Here is an 18,473-nt window from a genome sequence, read left to right as displayed (position 1 = left end):
GTACCTGTTTTCCCTTCCATATTTGCTTTAAATCTGCCTCTTGCAATTTGTTCACCAAGGCTTATATGATATATACTCAAGTGCCTTCAACAGATGTAGGGCCTTTCTTCTTAGACCCAAAAGGAAGTGATAAGATTTAATATTTCTAACCACTTTCATTTGATGTTACAAGTGTGCCACCACCTACCTTTAAGAGTGTGTGAGAATTTAATTAATTAATTAATCTGAAGTGTATCTCTCACATTACGTTTCCCAAAAAAGCCTTGGTTCTCTTTCTTCCCTCTTAGACATCTCAGGCTGTATAATATAGGCCTGACATGATACATCCTACTTTACAACACTTGCCTCTTACTATTAAATGTCTTTTCATCTTGCCAGCCGGACAAAGAAATTAAATGCTTATTTAAGTGTCAAGGTGCTAACATGCCTGGTCCAGCCTGGTCTAACCAGAAAAGTTATCGATCTGAGTACCCAAAAACCATACATGCTTTGGAAAGCTACCAAATTGGATAACACCTTCCACGTCTTTTGTTCAGTAGTCCTGGACTGGTGATACGTGAGGCCCAAGGACCTCTGGACCACACTCAGAAACAGTGATGACCTTTTTGCACATGCATTTAAAAAGCACTTCAATAACCACATCAGAAGTTTGAGGCCTCAACAGAGAAGATCTTTAACCAAACTGTAACAAAGGTTTTCTACCTGAGCCTTGCTTTTGCTTTTTAAATTTTTACTTCAATATACATTTATTGACTACCTACTATGTGCCAGGTAGGCACTGGCTGATTTAGAAGGAAATGACGTGTGCTTCCCAAGTGCTGCCCATGTTTGTGCACATGATCTCATTTGATTTGTACAACAGCCCTAGGAGACAGGCATCATCTTCATTTTACCTTTGGGGAGGACAGGCTGAGAAAGTTGGGTGATTTGCTATTGTACCTTGCTTTTAAGAAGAGAGCTAGGAGGGGCGCCTGGGTGGCTCAGTCATTAAGCGTCTGCCTTCAGCTCAAGTCATGATCCCAGGGTCCTGGGATCGAGCCCCACATCAGGCTCCCTGCTCTGCGGGAAGCCTGCTTCTCCCTCTCCTGCTCCCCCTGCTTGTGTTCCCTCTCTGGCTGTCTCTCTCTCTCTGTAAAATAAAAATAAAATCTTTAAAAAAAAAAAAAAAAAAAGAAGAGAGCTAGGAAATCCTAGCAATCTTGTTAAAAAGACCATTTTCATTGGCAGGTGCTGGGCTTTGGTCCTTAAAAGAATAAATGCTTAATCAGAGTAACTATACGGAAACCCTTTTTGAACTACCAATTTTATGGAGTTAGAGGGTGGGGGTGGGGGAGTGAAAGGATCCAATGAACAAATTCTAGCATCATTTGAACTGAGAGATGGTTAGGCTTAATTGAGAAGAAAAAAAGATTTCAACCTACTCGGAAAAAGAATAAAAAAATAGGGTGTAATTCTCCCTTACTGCCAGGATCTAAGTATATCAGTGGTCAAGATGTTCTCTGTCACTTCTAATGCCAGAGCAAGGGGCAGATGTGACTATGGACTTCAGTCTTCATTTATTCTAAATGACCCAGCAGTCTCTACAGCATTACCACCTTTTCTACTCTGTCACGGATCTATGAAGAAGCACTTCTACCAGAAAGGTTTTTTTTAAGCTTATAGAAACCTATTATCATCTCTGTATCTTTTATCATAATTAACATAGAGACCCAAACTTCTGAGGGTAATAGTAATTCAGCCAAGCCACCGAGTAGATGATATACAAAGAGACAAATGAAAATGGACTGTATGAAACATCAGATCCAAGCAGCAGAAAAACAAGGACGAGGAAGGAGTAAAGGTGTTACACACAAAGAGCCAAGCAGGGCGTACTCAGAAATCGGGTCCTCCTGCCACCAGGTTTGAATGTCACCTGCTCAGATGCACAGTTAAACTTCGCACAGCCTGTGAGAGGGGGAAAAACAGGGAAAAACAGAGAGAGAAGAGACAGAACACAACTACAAGATGTTAGAAACTCGAGGCTGGAGTGGTGAAATGCGCTAAGACGGCACACAGAAGAACAAGCTTCCAGGGAAAGGCCAGATATCTAGGACAGGAAATATCAGGTCTCAATTCCCTCCCTCTGTCAAATGCTGAAGCTCCTCCCAGTGGGAATAATGCCAGCTGGTCTGCACTCCTAGCAAGCAAGTATATTCACCTTGTGAAGAGACGATCTAATCTTTGATTTCTGTGATGTTGTAGCAAAAGCCCCTAAGCGAGTTACCTATATCTTCTCCTACTCTTTTTCACCCAGATACCTAAGTCCTTCCAATTGTCGTTCTACTATTGCTAGCAGCTCCCTCCTCAACAGGAAAGTTTCGAATGATCATTAGTAAATAAAACTATATTTAGGAAGTAGATTACAGATAAATAATGGAATTGTAGGGCTATTTATCTTAGTATGCTACTCCCATACTTAAAAGTTTAAAAAGTCTGCACTGGCTAAGAAAATGCATTAGCGTTCAGAAACTGCTAAAACTCCTTTGATTTTGGTTCAGGAAATCTCAGTCAAGTATTAAAGTGTATGATCCAAATCCCAAATGAGTCATTAATTTGGTTAAAGTCCTCACATAAGTCACACATGCAACTTTTTGCTGTAATCCTTTGAAAAAAGCCATTTCATCTGATAAGAGCAATGAGTTCACCTAATCTAATGATTACTCAACTTCCCCTTCCAGCTCAAGATCTGTGAGGGTACAACAGACAGGCTATGTTCTGGTCACCTGGTTTTCCAACTGACCTTAACAATAGTTACTCTTCAGGCTTCTGCCACAGATATTGCAGTTTTTAGAAGACAATGGTTGCTCTGATTGCTTACCTTGACCTGGAGCAGAAAGGCTTGGTACTGAAATGGCACCATCACTGGTAAAGGCTGAATAGAGGTTGTCACTGGAGGGAGATGGCTTAAGGGGCTGTAACAGCTGATTCTGCCCAGTCTCTGGGATGCTGCCAGGAGGGTGGAGGGTCTGCTGGGGGTGCAAAACTGAAGTGGCACTCTGACCAGACAGGTTACCTGCCAAAAGATAAAGCAGCATGAGGAAACATGTACAGCTTTCCCCTTGCCCTTAATAGGCACTATTCTCATTACTCCAATGTGTCCCACTAAGTGACTAATCACAAGTCAGAAGCTGTAACTGATCAAAGAACAAAGGCCTCCCTCACGGGAGGGTAAGTGAGGAATGACATGAGAATCAACAGGCACTAGGGCTATAGGTAGCTTTAGATAGCCTAGAAGGTTCATAAGTCTCAGCTGAGAACATTCAGTGGGTATGAGAGAATTCCATGATCGCTTTCCTAAACACTATTATAAAACACTGAGTTGGAGCACGACATCAACAGGTTTGGTGGGGGGCAGTCTCTGCTTAGTCTTTTTTCCAAGCATGTGTCAGATCAAATACAGAAGTGTTGTCAAAACCGACACAAGTGATTACAGAGTAATGCATATTTAAAATTATTTGTGGCAGGTGGCTTTTATTTCCTAGTCGTCTGCCTTGAAATTGACGAACGTGTCTGTTCCCTACTAACTGGTGGAATAGAAGGCCACTCAAAAAGTATGTCAAAATTGGGATCAGAATCTAAATTAGCTGATATCCCTTATAATCACATTTCCACTACTGAATTGGTTCTAATGTGCTAGAGAAGAGGTTTGGGTTTCTGAAAGCTTCCAGGAGAATGGAAAGCTGCTAAGAAGTTTACAACTGCTTTCCAACATATTTATATTAGACCTGGAGAGCAAACAGAGGTACAAACTTATTTCAGGCTTTTTCACTTTTCAACTAATTATCTGTTAACATCATAATTTCACTGAAGGGTAGACAAACTGTGTAGTTTGTTACAAGATAGTTACAAGATATTGTGATTTAACTATTTTTTTATTACAACCACTAGCAAGTTCTTTACTTCAATATAGATAAATGAAATAACTTTAATCAAGAAAATTACCACCTAAGACATATATGAAATTTACAGTCATCCTAGCAGCAATTATGAGTAATTCATTCATTGAAAGGAAAAATCTACCTAAACTTTACTAAACAAAGAACAGTGTATTTTCTTTCATTTGTCCGTGATTTTGGTGAAATGTGAGTTATAGGAGTAACAAGGTAATGCTAAATTGTTTATCTTTAAGGACAACCATAAATGGCTACCAGTAGATAGTAATATGGATCACAATGGAATAAGCCACTGTACTCATCCAGTCTACTTTCATAGACTCAACAAAAAGAGATACTATAAACAGGGAGAGTGTAAAAGTCAAGGAAGCAAGAATATTAGGAAAGTCAAACTCCTTTGAAATTTAACAAAAACAACAAATGTTCAATAGGTTACATATAGAGTTGGAGATAGAAACAAAAGCTGGACAGCCAAGGCTGACCTGGTCCATGGCTTTTTACCTGAAAGCTGGGGGCTTTTATTCCCCAAGGAACTGCTGCGACTGGATTTGCTGCCTTTGCTTTTAGTGGGTCGCCTTCTTCTCCCTGAAAGGGGGGCAGCTGGGGGAATAATGACAGCGGGGGGAACCTTTCCCAGTTTGGTATACAAAGATTCAATTTCATGCTTCTGGCGACTCTGCAAGTCTTGAATTTCTTTAAGATGCCTATGAAAGATAACCCAACATAATTCAAAAACATTATAACCACTTTTGTTCAAATAAGATTTAATAACATATTCTTTAACCTCCATTCAAGTAATTACTTACTCATGAATTCCCCCCCACCCCAGTATACTTAACCTAATTTCTATTGCCTTGAAATTCTAGTGTGTCATCTCATATTGTTGGCCTCCATTACCCAAGCCAAATTCCAATAAGCTCCTAAACAACAACAAGTAAGTTTACAATGTGTTAGGAGAAAAGGCTTCCTGACTTTGGAGGCTATACCCAGGAGTACTGAATTGCTACTTTGATCCAGTTTATCAAATATGACCTATAAAACCTGCCAACATAATCTACATCCCAGTGCCATTACTGGATTCATTTGGTAGACTAGTAAATAAATTAGATTAGGTTAATAATGATAAAGAGCGCTATTAACAAAAACAACAATATATCAAAAGGTGAAGAAGTTCTAGAAGTAGAAATGCTATGGGTCCTTATAAATATAAGAGACCAAAGGAGAACTACATTCAGATAACTAGCTTTTGCATATCACCCTCTCTTTAAAAGCAATGAGATACAAGCATATTGCAGTGAAAAGAATACTAACCTAGGCACCAGGAGCTAGATCTTAACACAGTTCTGCCATTATTCTTTCACAGAAGAAAATATACTTACTTTTCTCGTAGTCTTCGCAGCTCTAATTTTAAATCTTCATCTTCAATATCTGACTCATTGTCACTACTCATGTAAGAGGAGTTGAATGAATTACTAAGGCTTTGACTTAGATTCTGGATAGGCAGGCTCTTCGAGCTCAGCTGATGGGGGGAGTGTGGACTACCTGAACCATCATCCACATCCCTGCTAAGGAAGGCGGCCTCCAGGTCAGAAGATGGCCCATTCAGATGTGAAGGCTCTGACAGTTCAGGCTTTTCTTTCTTTGGTATCACAGCAGGGAGAACACCTTGTTCCAAATCCATAAAAGGAGGAGATGCTGTTGGCCCCTCTTTCTTTGCCTCAGTGATCTTGTCTTCAGTTCTTGATACAGAGAAACGACTTACTTTGTCTGCTGTAGTTGTCACCTGAAAACGTCCTACCTTGGTAGGCTGCCCAGTTTCTGACTTTGCGTCCGACGCAGGAGTTTTGTGGGCACTATCTGGCATATCTGATGAGATGTCGTGGATGGTTATCCCATTAGGCTCTGTCTTCACCAGGGTACTTTCTGGACTACTACTTGATAGCACTGAGGACTCTGAAGTACTGGATTCAAAATGAACAGACTTTGTATCTTCTGACTTATTTTTACCCTCTTTTTGGACATCATCCATTGTAACTGAAACCTGATAGAAAGAGACCAAACTGAGATTAAAAAACAAAGTCTCCAATATTCAATTTTTTAAAATGGCCCTTAAAAAAAAATTGAGGGGTATCTAGCTGGCTTAGTCAGTAGAACATGTGACTCCTGATCTCGGGGTTCTGAGTTCAAGTCCCACACTGGGTGTACAGATTACTTAAAAAATAAAATCTTAAAAAAGTAAATTATTTCATTTTCCAGTGAATAGGCTGGGATGTCTTTACATAAGTCTTTACGTATGGAAAGTATGTCTTTACATAAGTCCCTCCATCTTCACTGTGAAAATAAATGGAATACCATTATAGAAAACAACAAATCTGTACTGAGATGTATAGATTAGATATACAGATTCTCAGCAGCTGGCTAAGCTTACTAAGTAAATAATTTACTTTCATATCTCATGTTATACACAGGACTTAGATTTATGTCTTTGTGGAAATACAAATAACAACAGGGAATAGAATCTTGAAGGTTGCTTGTGAATATAAAAACTACAAATGCCAACTAAGCTTCAAGAATCAACACACCAAATGGGACTATAAGGAGGATCCACTACTATCCCCAACACCCAGTGCTATCCTGAGAATAACTGGAAAGCAGTTGTGAAAGCAATTAAAAAAAAAAAAATTTCACTAGTTGGACCAGCTGGGAAAATATTAATGATATGGTGTCACCTGATGCTCAGTCAGTACTTTCACTTCAGAAATTAATTCTAAAAAATTATCCTAAACATGGAAAGTGTTTTTATATACAAAAATGTTTCCTGTTACTTTACTATGTTGGAAAAATCAGAAACAACCTAATGACTAACAAAAGATGGGGAGGAAAGCCACGAAATATTCAGAGAAGAAGCAGGGTCAACTGTAGATACACACATGTGCACAGAAAAAGGAATGGAAGGAAACACACACCCTAAAAAGTAATCCTGGATGGGGAAGGGAGGTGGGGGGATGAGCAGATAATTTCCTGTTTCTCTACTACACTAAGTATTCTATATTTTCTTTAATTGGCATGTATTATTATTATTTTTTAAAGTTTACTTACTTACTTATTTTTAGTAATCTCTTCCCCCAACATGGGGCTCGAACTCGTGACCCCGAGACTGAGGCACACGCTCTTCTGACTGAGCCAGCCAAGGACCCCAGCATGTATTTTTTTTTTTTTTGCATGTATTATTTTTAAGAGGGGAAAATGATAAAGAGCTATACAAAAGAGATATATCATTAAATTGGCAATTATGTCCCAAAGTTAAGTAATCATTTTATTATATACCTATTCACCCAAAGAGGAAATCAAGGCAAGGAAAAGTGGTTGTCTTACCTGAAATCGTCCCATCTTGAAAACACCAGTTCCTGAACTAGTTGCTAGGACAGGACCTTCTACAATATGAGAAACTGAAACAAGTACATGGAGGAGAAAAAGAACTTAAATTAGTATCTCTTTTTAGTTAGCTTCCTTTCCCTTTGGCTAGAAATACAGCAAAATAAAACTATGTATCAGGTGAGGAAAACTGTTTGAGGCAAGGACAACAGAAGAGATACTACAAAAACTTTGGTTAACAGGCAGTAAGAATTCAATTACTCATTCTTTAACTCAAAGATAGAGAGATATAAGTAAATGAAGAGAAAGGATGAGATTTTACCTAGGATATTAAAGACCCAAATGGGTCTTTTCTTTTTAAATGAAAATCACTATGACAAACTGGTTTAGGCAATACTTAGGCAAAATCCTAGAACAAGCAGTACAGGTGTCAGAATCACTGATACGTAGTTTTGAGCAACTTTAAAGTCACCTAGGTCCTCCTCTCTAGGGACAACCCTTTGAGGTTTTTTTCCTGGAGATAATGTAGGCATATACCAGCACTTTATTTTACACAACTAGTAAGTTGTATTTTATACAACACTGATTTTGATATTTTAACAATGTATCTTGGACAGCATTCCATATCGTTGTCTCATTCTTTTAAATGGCTGCATAGTGTTTTAGGTTTGTCTGCCTACTATATGTATGCAAATGTACCACATTTTAAGCAGACTTATGCTGATGGACATTTAAGTTTTTCAGAACTTCCTATTACAAAAGTGCTCTAACAAATATTTTCTTATAGATCTGTGGAATAAATACCTAAAAATGGACATGCTGAATCATGCCCATTTAAAACTTTGATAGACATTACTAAACTGATCTCCAAAGAGGTTGTATCAAGTCACTAGTGGCTATTAAACTTCTGAATTTACCAGTGAGAGGTAAGAAATACTATCACTTACTAATCTTTTTTGTGATATGAATACATCCCCCCCCAACCCAGTTTTTTATTATCTTTGGACCTCATGGCATTTTTTCCATGTAGAAAATTTTGAATCTATTACTGCTTCTGGGCTGAGTATTAAATGTAGTAATAACACCGGTCTCTGCATCAGGGATCAGCAAATTATGATCATGGACCAAATTCAGCCCATAGCTTGTTTCTGTAAATAAATACTGTTAGACTACAGAGCAAAACTCATTCATTCATGTATCGTCTATGCTGCTTTTGGTCTATAATAGGAGATTCGAGTAATTGCGACAGACTATGCAGCCAGCAAAACCTGAAACATATACTTGGCCTTTTACAGAAAGTTTGTTGACCCTGCTCTAGACAGTTAAAAAAAAAGAAAAAGGAGAAGAAAAAGAAAAAGATTCCTTTTATGTTTTGGTACAGTACTGTTTTACAGGATCATTTTCTATCTTTGATCCATTTGGAATTTATTTTGGTTGAAAGCCCACCTTTTTCATATTCTACATTCTCTTACAGTTTGTCCATTTCTAGACTTTTCTGGTCTGTTCCACTGATTTTCAAGTCACTTCTTTTAAAATGAGAGAGCTAATTCAGAATATAATTGTCTTGAAAATATTTTAGAGAGGTTTGAAGTGAAATTTAGAATTTAAGGAAGAAAGAAAGCTGAGCATTCCAGGTAAATCTTACTAATAGTTATACAGGGAAATATATCTATGTAGGTGATAGTGAGGAGAATGAATAAACTATATAAAAAGGAAAAATATTTAAGCAAGTGCTCTACAAAATCACACTGAGTAAGTAAAGCTCATATTGAATTATTTCCACTTTTGAATATAAATGGTTCTAAGGGAAAAGGTGACAAAATAAAAGCTTTAAATTTCCTAGTTTCTGGGGGACTGGTGATGTCATGAAAAGAGATTCACAATAAAACTTTAGAAAAGAAGTCGTTGATATGAACTTATGACCTAGTGCATGCTCATGAAAATTTTAAATTGTTGGTATGGGTTATTTTTACAAAGTTAAGCTGGAAATATACCTAAAGAGAATATACATATGAACATGCCAATTCTAAAGACTCCAGAAATAGATAAAAATGCTTAAGCTGATTAAAATCTTACATTTGTATTTCTACCATCCATGTTATTTAAGAATATCTCTATCTCTACCTAGTGTCACAAAAGCCAAGACGTTAAGGTAAATTAACTTTTGTATGTATGCCTGCCTCAATTTCCTATCTCTCTTAGCAAGGATCTGGCCCAGCTAATAACAAAGGGTCTTATTCCGAGAAATTATCATTGTCCTTTGCATGTCCCCCTTGAAAACAAACAAACAAAAAAATATAAAAGATTCATTAATTTGCTAGTATGACATGGTCTAGATATTAGTATTGATGCTCCTCAGTTATGAAATATATAAAAATGTTTTTTAAAACTATCTCAAATACACCTACATTCTTAAGAAAGTCTTTGAAATAGTAACCCCTATGATCGATTATAGAGAGGACTGGAAATGGTAACATAAGAAGGAGGATGCTTCTCACCATCCTTCTGAGGCTGTGCTCCTGCTTCTGCAACTGCTGTTGGAGCCACCATGGACACAGGCTGCAAAACATACACATAGATACCATAAAATCTTTAGCTTTAGTCGCTCTTTAAACTTTTGCCATGCTGCCTTTCCTCTGGTCTTTATAAAGGGCAAAAGAAATATAGTATATGTGAAGAAACACTTACATCCAAGGGAGTTTTCTTTTTTTTTTTTTAGCCTAAAAAGAAGTCTGATGTAAAAAAAAAAAGGTTTTTTTTTTAAATTAAAGATTTTATTTATTTATTTGACAGAGTGAGAGAGCACAAGCAGGGGTAACAGCAGAGGGAGAGGGAGAAGCAGGCTCCCCACCAAGCAGGGAGCCCGACGCGGGGCTCGATCCCAGGACCCTGGGATCATGACCTGAGCCGAAGGCAGACGCTTAACCATCTGAGCCACCCAGGTGCCCCTAAAAAAGTTTTTAAAAGGAAGAAATCCTGAGTTGTTTCTATATTGTTTTCTTCATTTTTCTCATGGGATACTTAGTGTTTAACTTGAGTATTCATAGAAAAAATATATACATTTTTAAGATTTTATTTATTTGACAAAGAGAGAGACACAGCGAGAGAGGGAACACAAGCAGGGGGAGTGGGAGAGGGAGAAGCAGGCTTCCCGCTGAGCGGGGAGCCCAATGCGAGGCTTGATCCCAGGACCCTGGGATCATGACCTGAAACAAAGGCGTGCCCTTAACGACTGAGCCACCCAGGTGCCCCCAAAGAAAAATAGTTTTAATCAGAACATTGTGTCACAAGCTTAAAAGGAAGAAGTTAAAACTTTTTACTTAAAGTACAGCTTCCGGGGCACCTGGGTGGCTCAGTCATTACAGCGTCTGCCTTTGGCTCAGGTCATGATCTCAGGGTCCTGGGATTGAGCCCTGCATCGGGCTCCCCGCTCAGCAGGAAGCCTGCTTCTCCCTCTCCCACTCCCCCTGCTTGTGTTCCCTCTCTCACTTTATCTCTCTCTGTCAAATAAATGAAATCTTAAAAAAAAAAAAAAAGTACAGCTTCCTCCAAAGCATAAATGCAAAATCCATAGGATTGATCTATGGTGTAATTCTAGCCAGAGGTAAGACAAGAAAAGTACCTTTCAAATAAATAAAATCTTTTCCACAATCACACCACTGGGTCAGTTGTTAATCTTACATTCATCTGCCTCATTTCTGTTTGCTGGAACAAGCAAAGACTCTGAATTAATACTTTTAACTCTGTAGGTGTTAACGGTATTAATAGGTTACAGTATGCTCTAGGAATATATTAGGATTATGGAAAGATGTCGTCAAGATTTTCAAAACTTACACCAACTGTGGATGTCATCGCAATAGTCTCTGGACTAAGTGTTCTTCTCAACTGAGCATCAAGATCTTCCAGAGGCTGCTGGGACTGAATGAAAACAAGCACAATAAATAGAGGTCTTTGGCATAGTCAGAGCTACTATATATACCCAATCTATATACGAATACTGTTTGATGCTTTAGATTGACACAACATATTATCTATTCACTGAATATAAAACTCAATATGCTAAATTTAACTTACATTGCTTAAATGATTTATGTCAATTTCCCAAGCCTAAGAGAAATTCAGTTACATTTATGTTTTTACAGTTTTGAAGTCTTCTTACCTTCTATGTTTGATGTTACTTGAAGTGATAGAAAAGTTTCTATTTGTCCTCTCTTTAAAAACATTCTGATAGGGACGCCTGGGTGGCTCAGTCAGTTAGGCATCTGCCTTTGGCTCAGGTCATGATCCCAGGGTCCAGGGATGGAGCCCCGTGTCAGCTCCCTGCTCAGCGGGCAGTCTGCTTCTCCCTCTCCTCCCTGCTCGTGTTCTCTCTTGCTATATTTCTGTCACTCTCTCTGCCTCCCTTTCTCAAATAAATAAAATCTTAAAAAAATTCTGATAAATGTATCAAGATCTATCAGTAGATTAATTCTATCACATGTTCCCCTATTTTCCTTTCAGTTTGGTACATCTTTCTGAGAACTTGTCTTTATGAATGGCATTAATATATCCTGTCACTATCAAGGGATATTTAAGTCTTTTTTTTTTCTTTTTTTAAGATTTTATTTATTTATTTGACAGAGAGAGACACAGCGAGAGAGGGAACACAAGCAGGGGGAGTGGGGGAGGGAGAAGCAGGCTTCCCGCGGAGCAGGGAGCCCGAAGCGGGACTTGATCCCAGGACCCTGGGACCATGACCTGAGCCGAAGGCAGACGCTTAACGACTGAGCCACCTAGGTGCCCCGTATTTCTTTAAGTCTTAATAATCTATACTTCTTACACCCTACAGATTGCAGCAAGAAGGAACTGGAGGTTTGGACATTCCATCCTGTTAACCACGTCTTACTACCATCCACCCCAAGGCCGTTAACTTTCTACCTTTGACACAGTCTGTAATCTCACATCTATCTATTGGCTTCTATCAACCCATTCTTCTGCAGCTTTATCTTCCTTCCTCTATATACAGGCATTATCCACTTACCCTCACCACCCCCTCCCCATCTTATTTGCTCTTTTGTGTCACATTTGAGCCCCCTTAGGAGTCTCAATGTATGTTTTTAAGAGAAAATAGGTGTAAAACCCCTAATTTACAGAATTTCACAATGTATTTTTTCCAAAATTTAGTAGCTGATGGATTGAGTTCTCTTTGGAGTTATTACTTTATTCTGGCAAGTTCTTTAAGTTATGTTCTACTGTACATCTAGGATTACATAAGTAGGGATAAAGTCAGACTTCTCAAGTTAGAAATTTATCATGTTTTCCTTAGATACAATTTTAAAATAAATCACTGATTTAGTTTCAATGTTTACTACTCTGTCTCAGGGCAGAAGCTTTTTCAGCATTATAATGAATTCATAGTAAGTACTTTCCTTATGGGTATTCAACTAAATGTGTGGGGTGATGGAGTAGGGCGGGAAAGGGAAATGATAATTTAAATATCGCAGGCAGTTCTACCCAATGATCAGAACTGAGCGTGAGATAGGGAATTAATATTCATGTCAGTGGTTTCAGTTTCTGTATGAGTAATCTCATGTTAACTGAGCTGTGTGGGTTTTGTACTGAAAGATATAATATGTATTTTTCATGAAGCATGACCCTTATATCCACCTATACATAAGCCAATTACTTTATTAGGTTGTCAATGAAAGAAATGTCAAACATTCAAGAAAAAACTGGTTGAGCTCACAGAAAAGGGGCATTATCAGTTATCAGTGTGGTATCTTTTCTTAAGGAACTTTCACAGTTAATTTTGATTACTTGTAAGTTTTTACTTCCATAGTCTAGAACCTAATCTCAGTCCTTAGATGCAATTTCACTCCACAAAACTGTGAATGGGAAGAATTATATTTGTCTGGTAAAATGTAAACCTTGCCATTTTCTTCCTTCCTAAAATATGAAAAAGTATTAATATCAAATGTTTTCTAGATGACTTGAAGCAATATTATGAACAAGAGAACTATGAAGCTTCTTACTTTAAATAGGGCCTAGATAATTACCTATACTGTTTTAAAAGAAAGTTGTTACTAAGTCAAAACCAAAGAGAAGCCAGAAGCCAAGATCATGCAATGGAGAATTTAAGTAAGCTTTGTGAAAGAAAAGTAGGGGTACAAAAAGAAATCTGCCAAGTTTTGGGGCAGGGCACCTGAGTTAGTGAAGGTCCTGGAAAAGGTGGCAGCTGCTCGCTGGGTGGAGTACCAGCTGGAAGTTCAGTACCCACTGGCAGCACCTACAGACAATGAAGGGAAATTCAAGTCCATGAGACACTAAGAGTAAAGACTGCATACTGGAGAGCAAATCAATTAATTCCAATGTAGAGACGTAGAGGAAAATAGATCTATAGTTAAGACATGCTTGTCACCTAGCTTATATTCTGGTATCTATCTTAAATAAAGGACATTATAACCATGATAGTGTTATAGGGGTTACTACTGCATACCAATAAAATGAATAGCAAAATTTAGTAAAAGGTTATTCCCTAGGGAAAAGAGAATCAAAGGCTTTAAGGACATGAGAGGCATAGTCCAGTATTCTTGAGCCACTGTTTTGGCACAGTATCATCAGACTTTTCCTAAAACAAACATTTTTCTGAGAAAACAATACAGTTCAGAAATAACCAAAGGTCAAGTCTGATAACAAAAGTCATCAGGATACTATTACTAGTAAACAATTTGTACACAGCCTCTATTATTATCCTACTATAAAAAGAATTTTACAGTCAATGGCAAAGCAGAAAGATGAGTGAAGCACAGAATATAGTAGAAAAAACACAGTCTTGTTACTTGGAGCAGATCAGGGAGACTGAAGACGGCAGAATGAGAGGAAATCCACCACAGCAGAATTAGAAAACATATTTTAGTTATTTTATTCCTAGGATTAGAGTCTTTTTTCCTCTGTATGAAATTCATCGCCAACTTCCAATTTTTTATAACCCCCAAATTGTGTATCTGTGGAATCTAAGCAAAGCAGAAAATTTGCTTCTGCTTCATTCTCACTGAAACAAAGGCTGTGAACTGCTATTGCTCTGTGTAATTGCTAGCAGAAGCATTCAGCTTCCTTTTGAGAGACAGATTTCTTTAGCTGGTACCAGTTAGGAAGAGATGTCTGTGTTATACCTATTATACATCCTTAGAAAACCAGGCAGTATAATTAATCCCCAAATCCTGCCATATTTCAAAAGAAAAAAGCATCTTGTGTTCAACGTCCATATATCCTAAAATCATTTTCAAATTATTTAATAAATACCAAATGTCTAATACAGGCCAGGCTGTCTTTATAACTACATTTCTACTTTGCAAGGCTGAGTTGAAAAAATGCACTTATGGGCGTGGGGGGGGAAGAACGATCATATTTATCAAATTATTTCAGAACAAGAATCTTACTGGAGCTTTAGTTAAAGGTGGCTTTGACGGAGCAGGTCCAGCTTTCGCTCCTGGTGTCGCGCTGACTGGGGCTGACACATAGCTGACTGGGGTAGAAACCTGCCCAGGTGGGACCACTGGCGTAACTGACAAACCAGTTGTACCCAGTGGCAAACTGGTTGGTGGTAAGCATGTACTTGTAGTGGAAGTCATGAGCTTGCTTGGTGCAACAGCGGTGGTTGGGATGCCTGGTGTGACAGTGGTCTCTCCTACCAGTGAAGTCTCCAGTGAGACAGACGTATGTTGGGCTCCAGATGAGCTGTGTTCACTAAAGAGAGACCGCAGCTTTTCCTCTAGAGTCTTTATGTCATCAATTCCAGGAGCTTTGGGCTGTGAGTCGGCATCTATTTCAGGGCAGTGAGTGTGGGGCTGGTTGGGAAGTAAAGCTGGTTGAGGCTGACTGTGAATTAGTGTCTGCTGCACGGCAGGCACGCTGGCAACAGGCTGTACCAAGGGTAGGACACCAGGTACTTGGGGTAATAAAGGTGTAGAAGTAGGTCCTGCTGCTTGAGGAAGGGCAGGAGTAGAAGCTATAGCTGATGGGGTGATCAAAGGATGCATCCCACCAGGCTGAGAAACGGAACTAGATAATCCTGCTCCAGGGGAGGAAGACGATGATGCAGAGAGGGACAAAGGCAATCCAGTTGTACTACTATGAGATGTTTTATCTAGTGAGTGTGCGCTAACCACCACTGTTTCAGCTAGAGTTGGAGCAGAGGTGCTACTGCTAAGCTGAAGAGACGGCTGTGAAGCTAAGCTTGGGAACGGAGCCGTGGCAGGAAGAGAGGCTAATGTGGCTGCGCCAGCAGTACTGCCTGCCACCTGCTGCGACAGTACAGGTGGGGGCTTAGCACCCGGCGCGGCAGCACTGCCCACTGCAGGGGCTAAAGTTGTTGCAACTGGCATAGAGGGCAAAGTGCCTATGCTAGAAACCGCGCTCCCAGATGTGGGAGCCTGAACTGGCTGGGATGTTGCTGATATCGAGACAACTGCAGGTACTGTGATGCTCGAAACCACAGTGGAAAATATTGGTGATTCAGATACAGGTGGTACAGGGAGACCACCGGAGGGCATCACACCTGTGCAGGTGGCAACTCCACCGATCCCTGTTTCAGTGGGCACTGGAATCTCAGACTGAATTACTGATGTGGAAATGTCAGTAAGGGGGCTGCTAGCTGCAGGGACTGATACTGAAGGTGTGGCTGCTGCTGTGGCTGGGACTCCAGCAATGCTACTCATGGAAGGAGGGACTACTGGAAATGTTGGTCCTGTATGACTGAAGTTGGGAGGTGCCGTGTTGGGCCCTTCTGTCATTTGGGCATGTCTAAGTTCAGAAAAGGCCTGCTGTAGGCTAAGGGATGAAGCAGAGTGAGACAAGGTCATTCCAGCGCCATGAGAAGTAGAGGCAGCAACTGCAAAGGAAAACACAAAATTCAGAACCAGTCCATTTTAAAAGGGTGGATTCAAAATTGTCCTAACAATCTATTTTGCGATTACCAACATTGCCACATACCAACAAGGTTTAAAACTTCTAAGGAAATGACAGGCTCTAAAACAGCAAAGTAAAAGAGCAGTTTGATCAAAGTAAGTTAGCTTGTATGAAGATCTATTTCTAGGGGCAAAAAAATTTAATAAAGAGGAAAAAAGGAAAAACAAGTCACCACAAAGCATCTACAATAATCCTAAATGGAGAAACGAACACATACTACTGTATGGATACAGTATCTATTACACAGGCTGCATCTAGTACCTTCTCCTCTCTGGCTCTTGTCTTTTAATCCTCCCTATTCATCATCTATTTCCCTCCCCCGTATGTTTGTCTATTGTTTATAATCTTAACTTTCTACTCTTCTTTATTGTCTATGTCATCATTTGTACTGCTTGATAACCAAACTTCCAATATAGCAGAGATACTGTAGGAGTAATAGAAGTTTGTGGTAGAAGCAATTCCTTACCTGTATCTGATATTTCACTAGTGAAAACTTTTGATTCTCGTAATCGACTCTCTGGCACAGGACTCACTATAAACCGTCTTCCAGCAGAATGAACAACTTGAGTTAAAGAACTGGTAGGAATGCCTGGTTAAAAAGAAACCACGTAATTGCATTATTTATATAATGTCACCAACATGAGATTTCAAGATTTCATTATGAGTATACATACAACTTCTTAGGTCAAAGGTAAAAGCAAACATGGAAAGAAAAGAAATTCACCTATTTGCTGTGGCATGGAAGATGCAGGAATTGGTTGTTTGAACTCTCCTTCCAATTTCTACAACAAACAAAAGTGATCAAATTCATTCTCAAACACTATCTTAAAGACTGGGCAAAGCAAATGGCCACATGCAGAGAGAACATAAATGTTTGATAATCTCAGTCATAGATATAATGTGGTATCACTGACCATTGTGCATGGCAGATTTAACACCACAGCATTATTTTAAACAAAGCTTCTCTATGGGAACGGTGAACTTACTTGAGAACCTGCAAAGCCATAGTCATCCTTTCCTTGCAGACTCTCCAATCCCTGGTCACCCTCTGGTTCCACACTGACATCCTCACTGAGCATTTCATCAGCTTTTTCAATGATTTCTCGTACTTGATCCACAAATGACTCTCTCTCCATTGCTAGAATAAAGTCATTGTTCACCTGCAGAAGAAATGTGATGTCAGTCTGTTTAGTACAGTGTTACTCATGTTTTAAGTCATTCCAGTTGCTACTTATTCATGACTTTTGTCCTATCTGCATACCACCTGTATCATTATCTACTTGCTATGTAAGTTAGTTCTTCAATACCTAGAGTTAGACATGTCCTAGACAAAAATATCTCTAAATCCCATGTTTGGTGTGCTAATTATATTCACGTTGAAATAAATACATAACTGTCAAAAGAGATTACAAAATACTGCACATTTTCTTAGGGCAGTGGATACTGAAAAAGTACTAAAGCAAAATCTGGAGCTCCAAATGCAGACATACCATAATTGTTGCTATCTCCTCAGGATTGTCACCATCTAAATCGAATTTGAATGTAACCATTTTCCGATTATGAGTCTCTAACTGACATTCTACTACCCGGTCTCCTTTATTTGAAACCTAAAAAGAAAAAGAAAAGGTACTTAATATTGCAGAAGCCATATTCAATGCTGTTACTGAATTTGAGAAAAGAATGCAGATTATCACTTGAACTTAAGCCTGATGTTACCACTTAAAGACTTGTTGGTATTTACCTCTTAAACTGGTAGCAAGAAAACATTAAGAAAATACCAGCCCTTGGGCTACTTCCTCATCTTCCACTGAAGGGTCTGGAAGGAATGTAAAGTCTCTGTTCTACAAATTAAAACTCTTTTTCTAAAAGGTAAATAAATGTCTTACTATAAAAATATGGAATTTACCAATATTATTGGGTGATTAGAAAATTCCAAACTTTCATCAATACACCTGAGCCTTGGAGATATTTAAATGATATTAAGTAACTATACGAAACCCACAAATTAGTGAAACTTACATTCAAAATTCTTAATTTTGGACGTGAAGTCTTTTCATGACGAGAGCGACTTCTAACAGATTTTCGATAATGCCGTTTTGCAGTTCTCCCTTCATGCCTTCCACTGGATGATGGGACATTCTCATTGCCATCACTCATTCCTGAAGCAACATCTGAATGTGCACTTCAGAGAAAAGAAAAAAGTTAAGTGTTTAAAGGTTT

At 38.9% G+C, this 18,473-nt stretch overlaps 1 protein-coding gene across 1 annotated transcript in view; it reads right to left on the bottom strand.

The window, feature by feature from the left end:
- Positions 1 to 18,473, bottom strand: part of WNK1 (WNK lysine deficient protein kinase 1) — a 143,500-nt gene that overhangs the window by 7,769 nt on the left and 117,258 nt on the right. The window contains 13 exon segments of the mRNA XM_021690700.2: positions 2,858 to 3,052; positions 4,434 to 4,636; positions 5,312 to 5,973; positions 7,308 to 7,381; positions 9,806 to 9,866; positions 11,142 to 11,225; positions 13,489 to 13,572; positions 14,726 to 16,176; positions 16,720 to 16,842; positions 16,978 to 17,035; positions 17,240 to 17,413; positions 17,744 to 17,860; positions 18,273 to 18,435. Of these exon segments, the coding sequence (XP_021546375.1) occupies positions 2,858 to 3,052; positions 4,434 to 4,636; positions 5,312 to 5,973; positions 7,308 to 7,381; positions 9,806 to 9,866; positions 11,142 to 11,225; positions 13,489 to 13,572; positions 14,726 to 16,176; positions 16,720 to 16,842; positions 16,978 to 17,035; positions 17,240 to 17,413; positions 17,744 to 17,860; positions 18,273 to 18,435 (3,449 nt within the window).

This window comes from Neomonachus schauinslandi, chromosome 5, assembly GCF_002201575.2.
Source record: "Neomonachus schauinslandi chromosome 5, ASM220157v2, whole genome shotgun sequence".
Taxonomy (NCBI): domain Eukaryota; kingdom Metazoa; phylum Chordata; class Mammalia; order Carnivora; family Phocidae; genus Neomonachus; species Neomonachus schauinslandi.
This window is presented reverse-complemented; position numbering and strand designations above follow the sequence as displayed.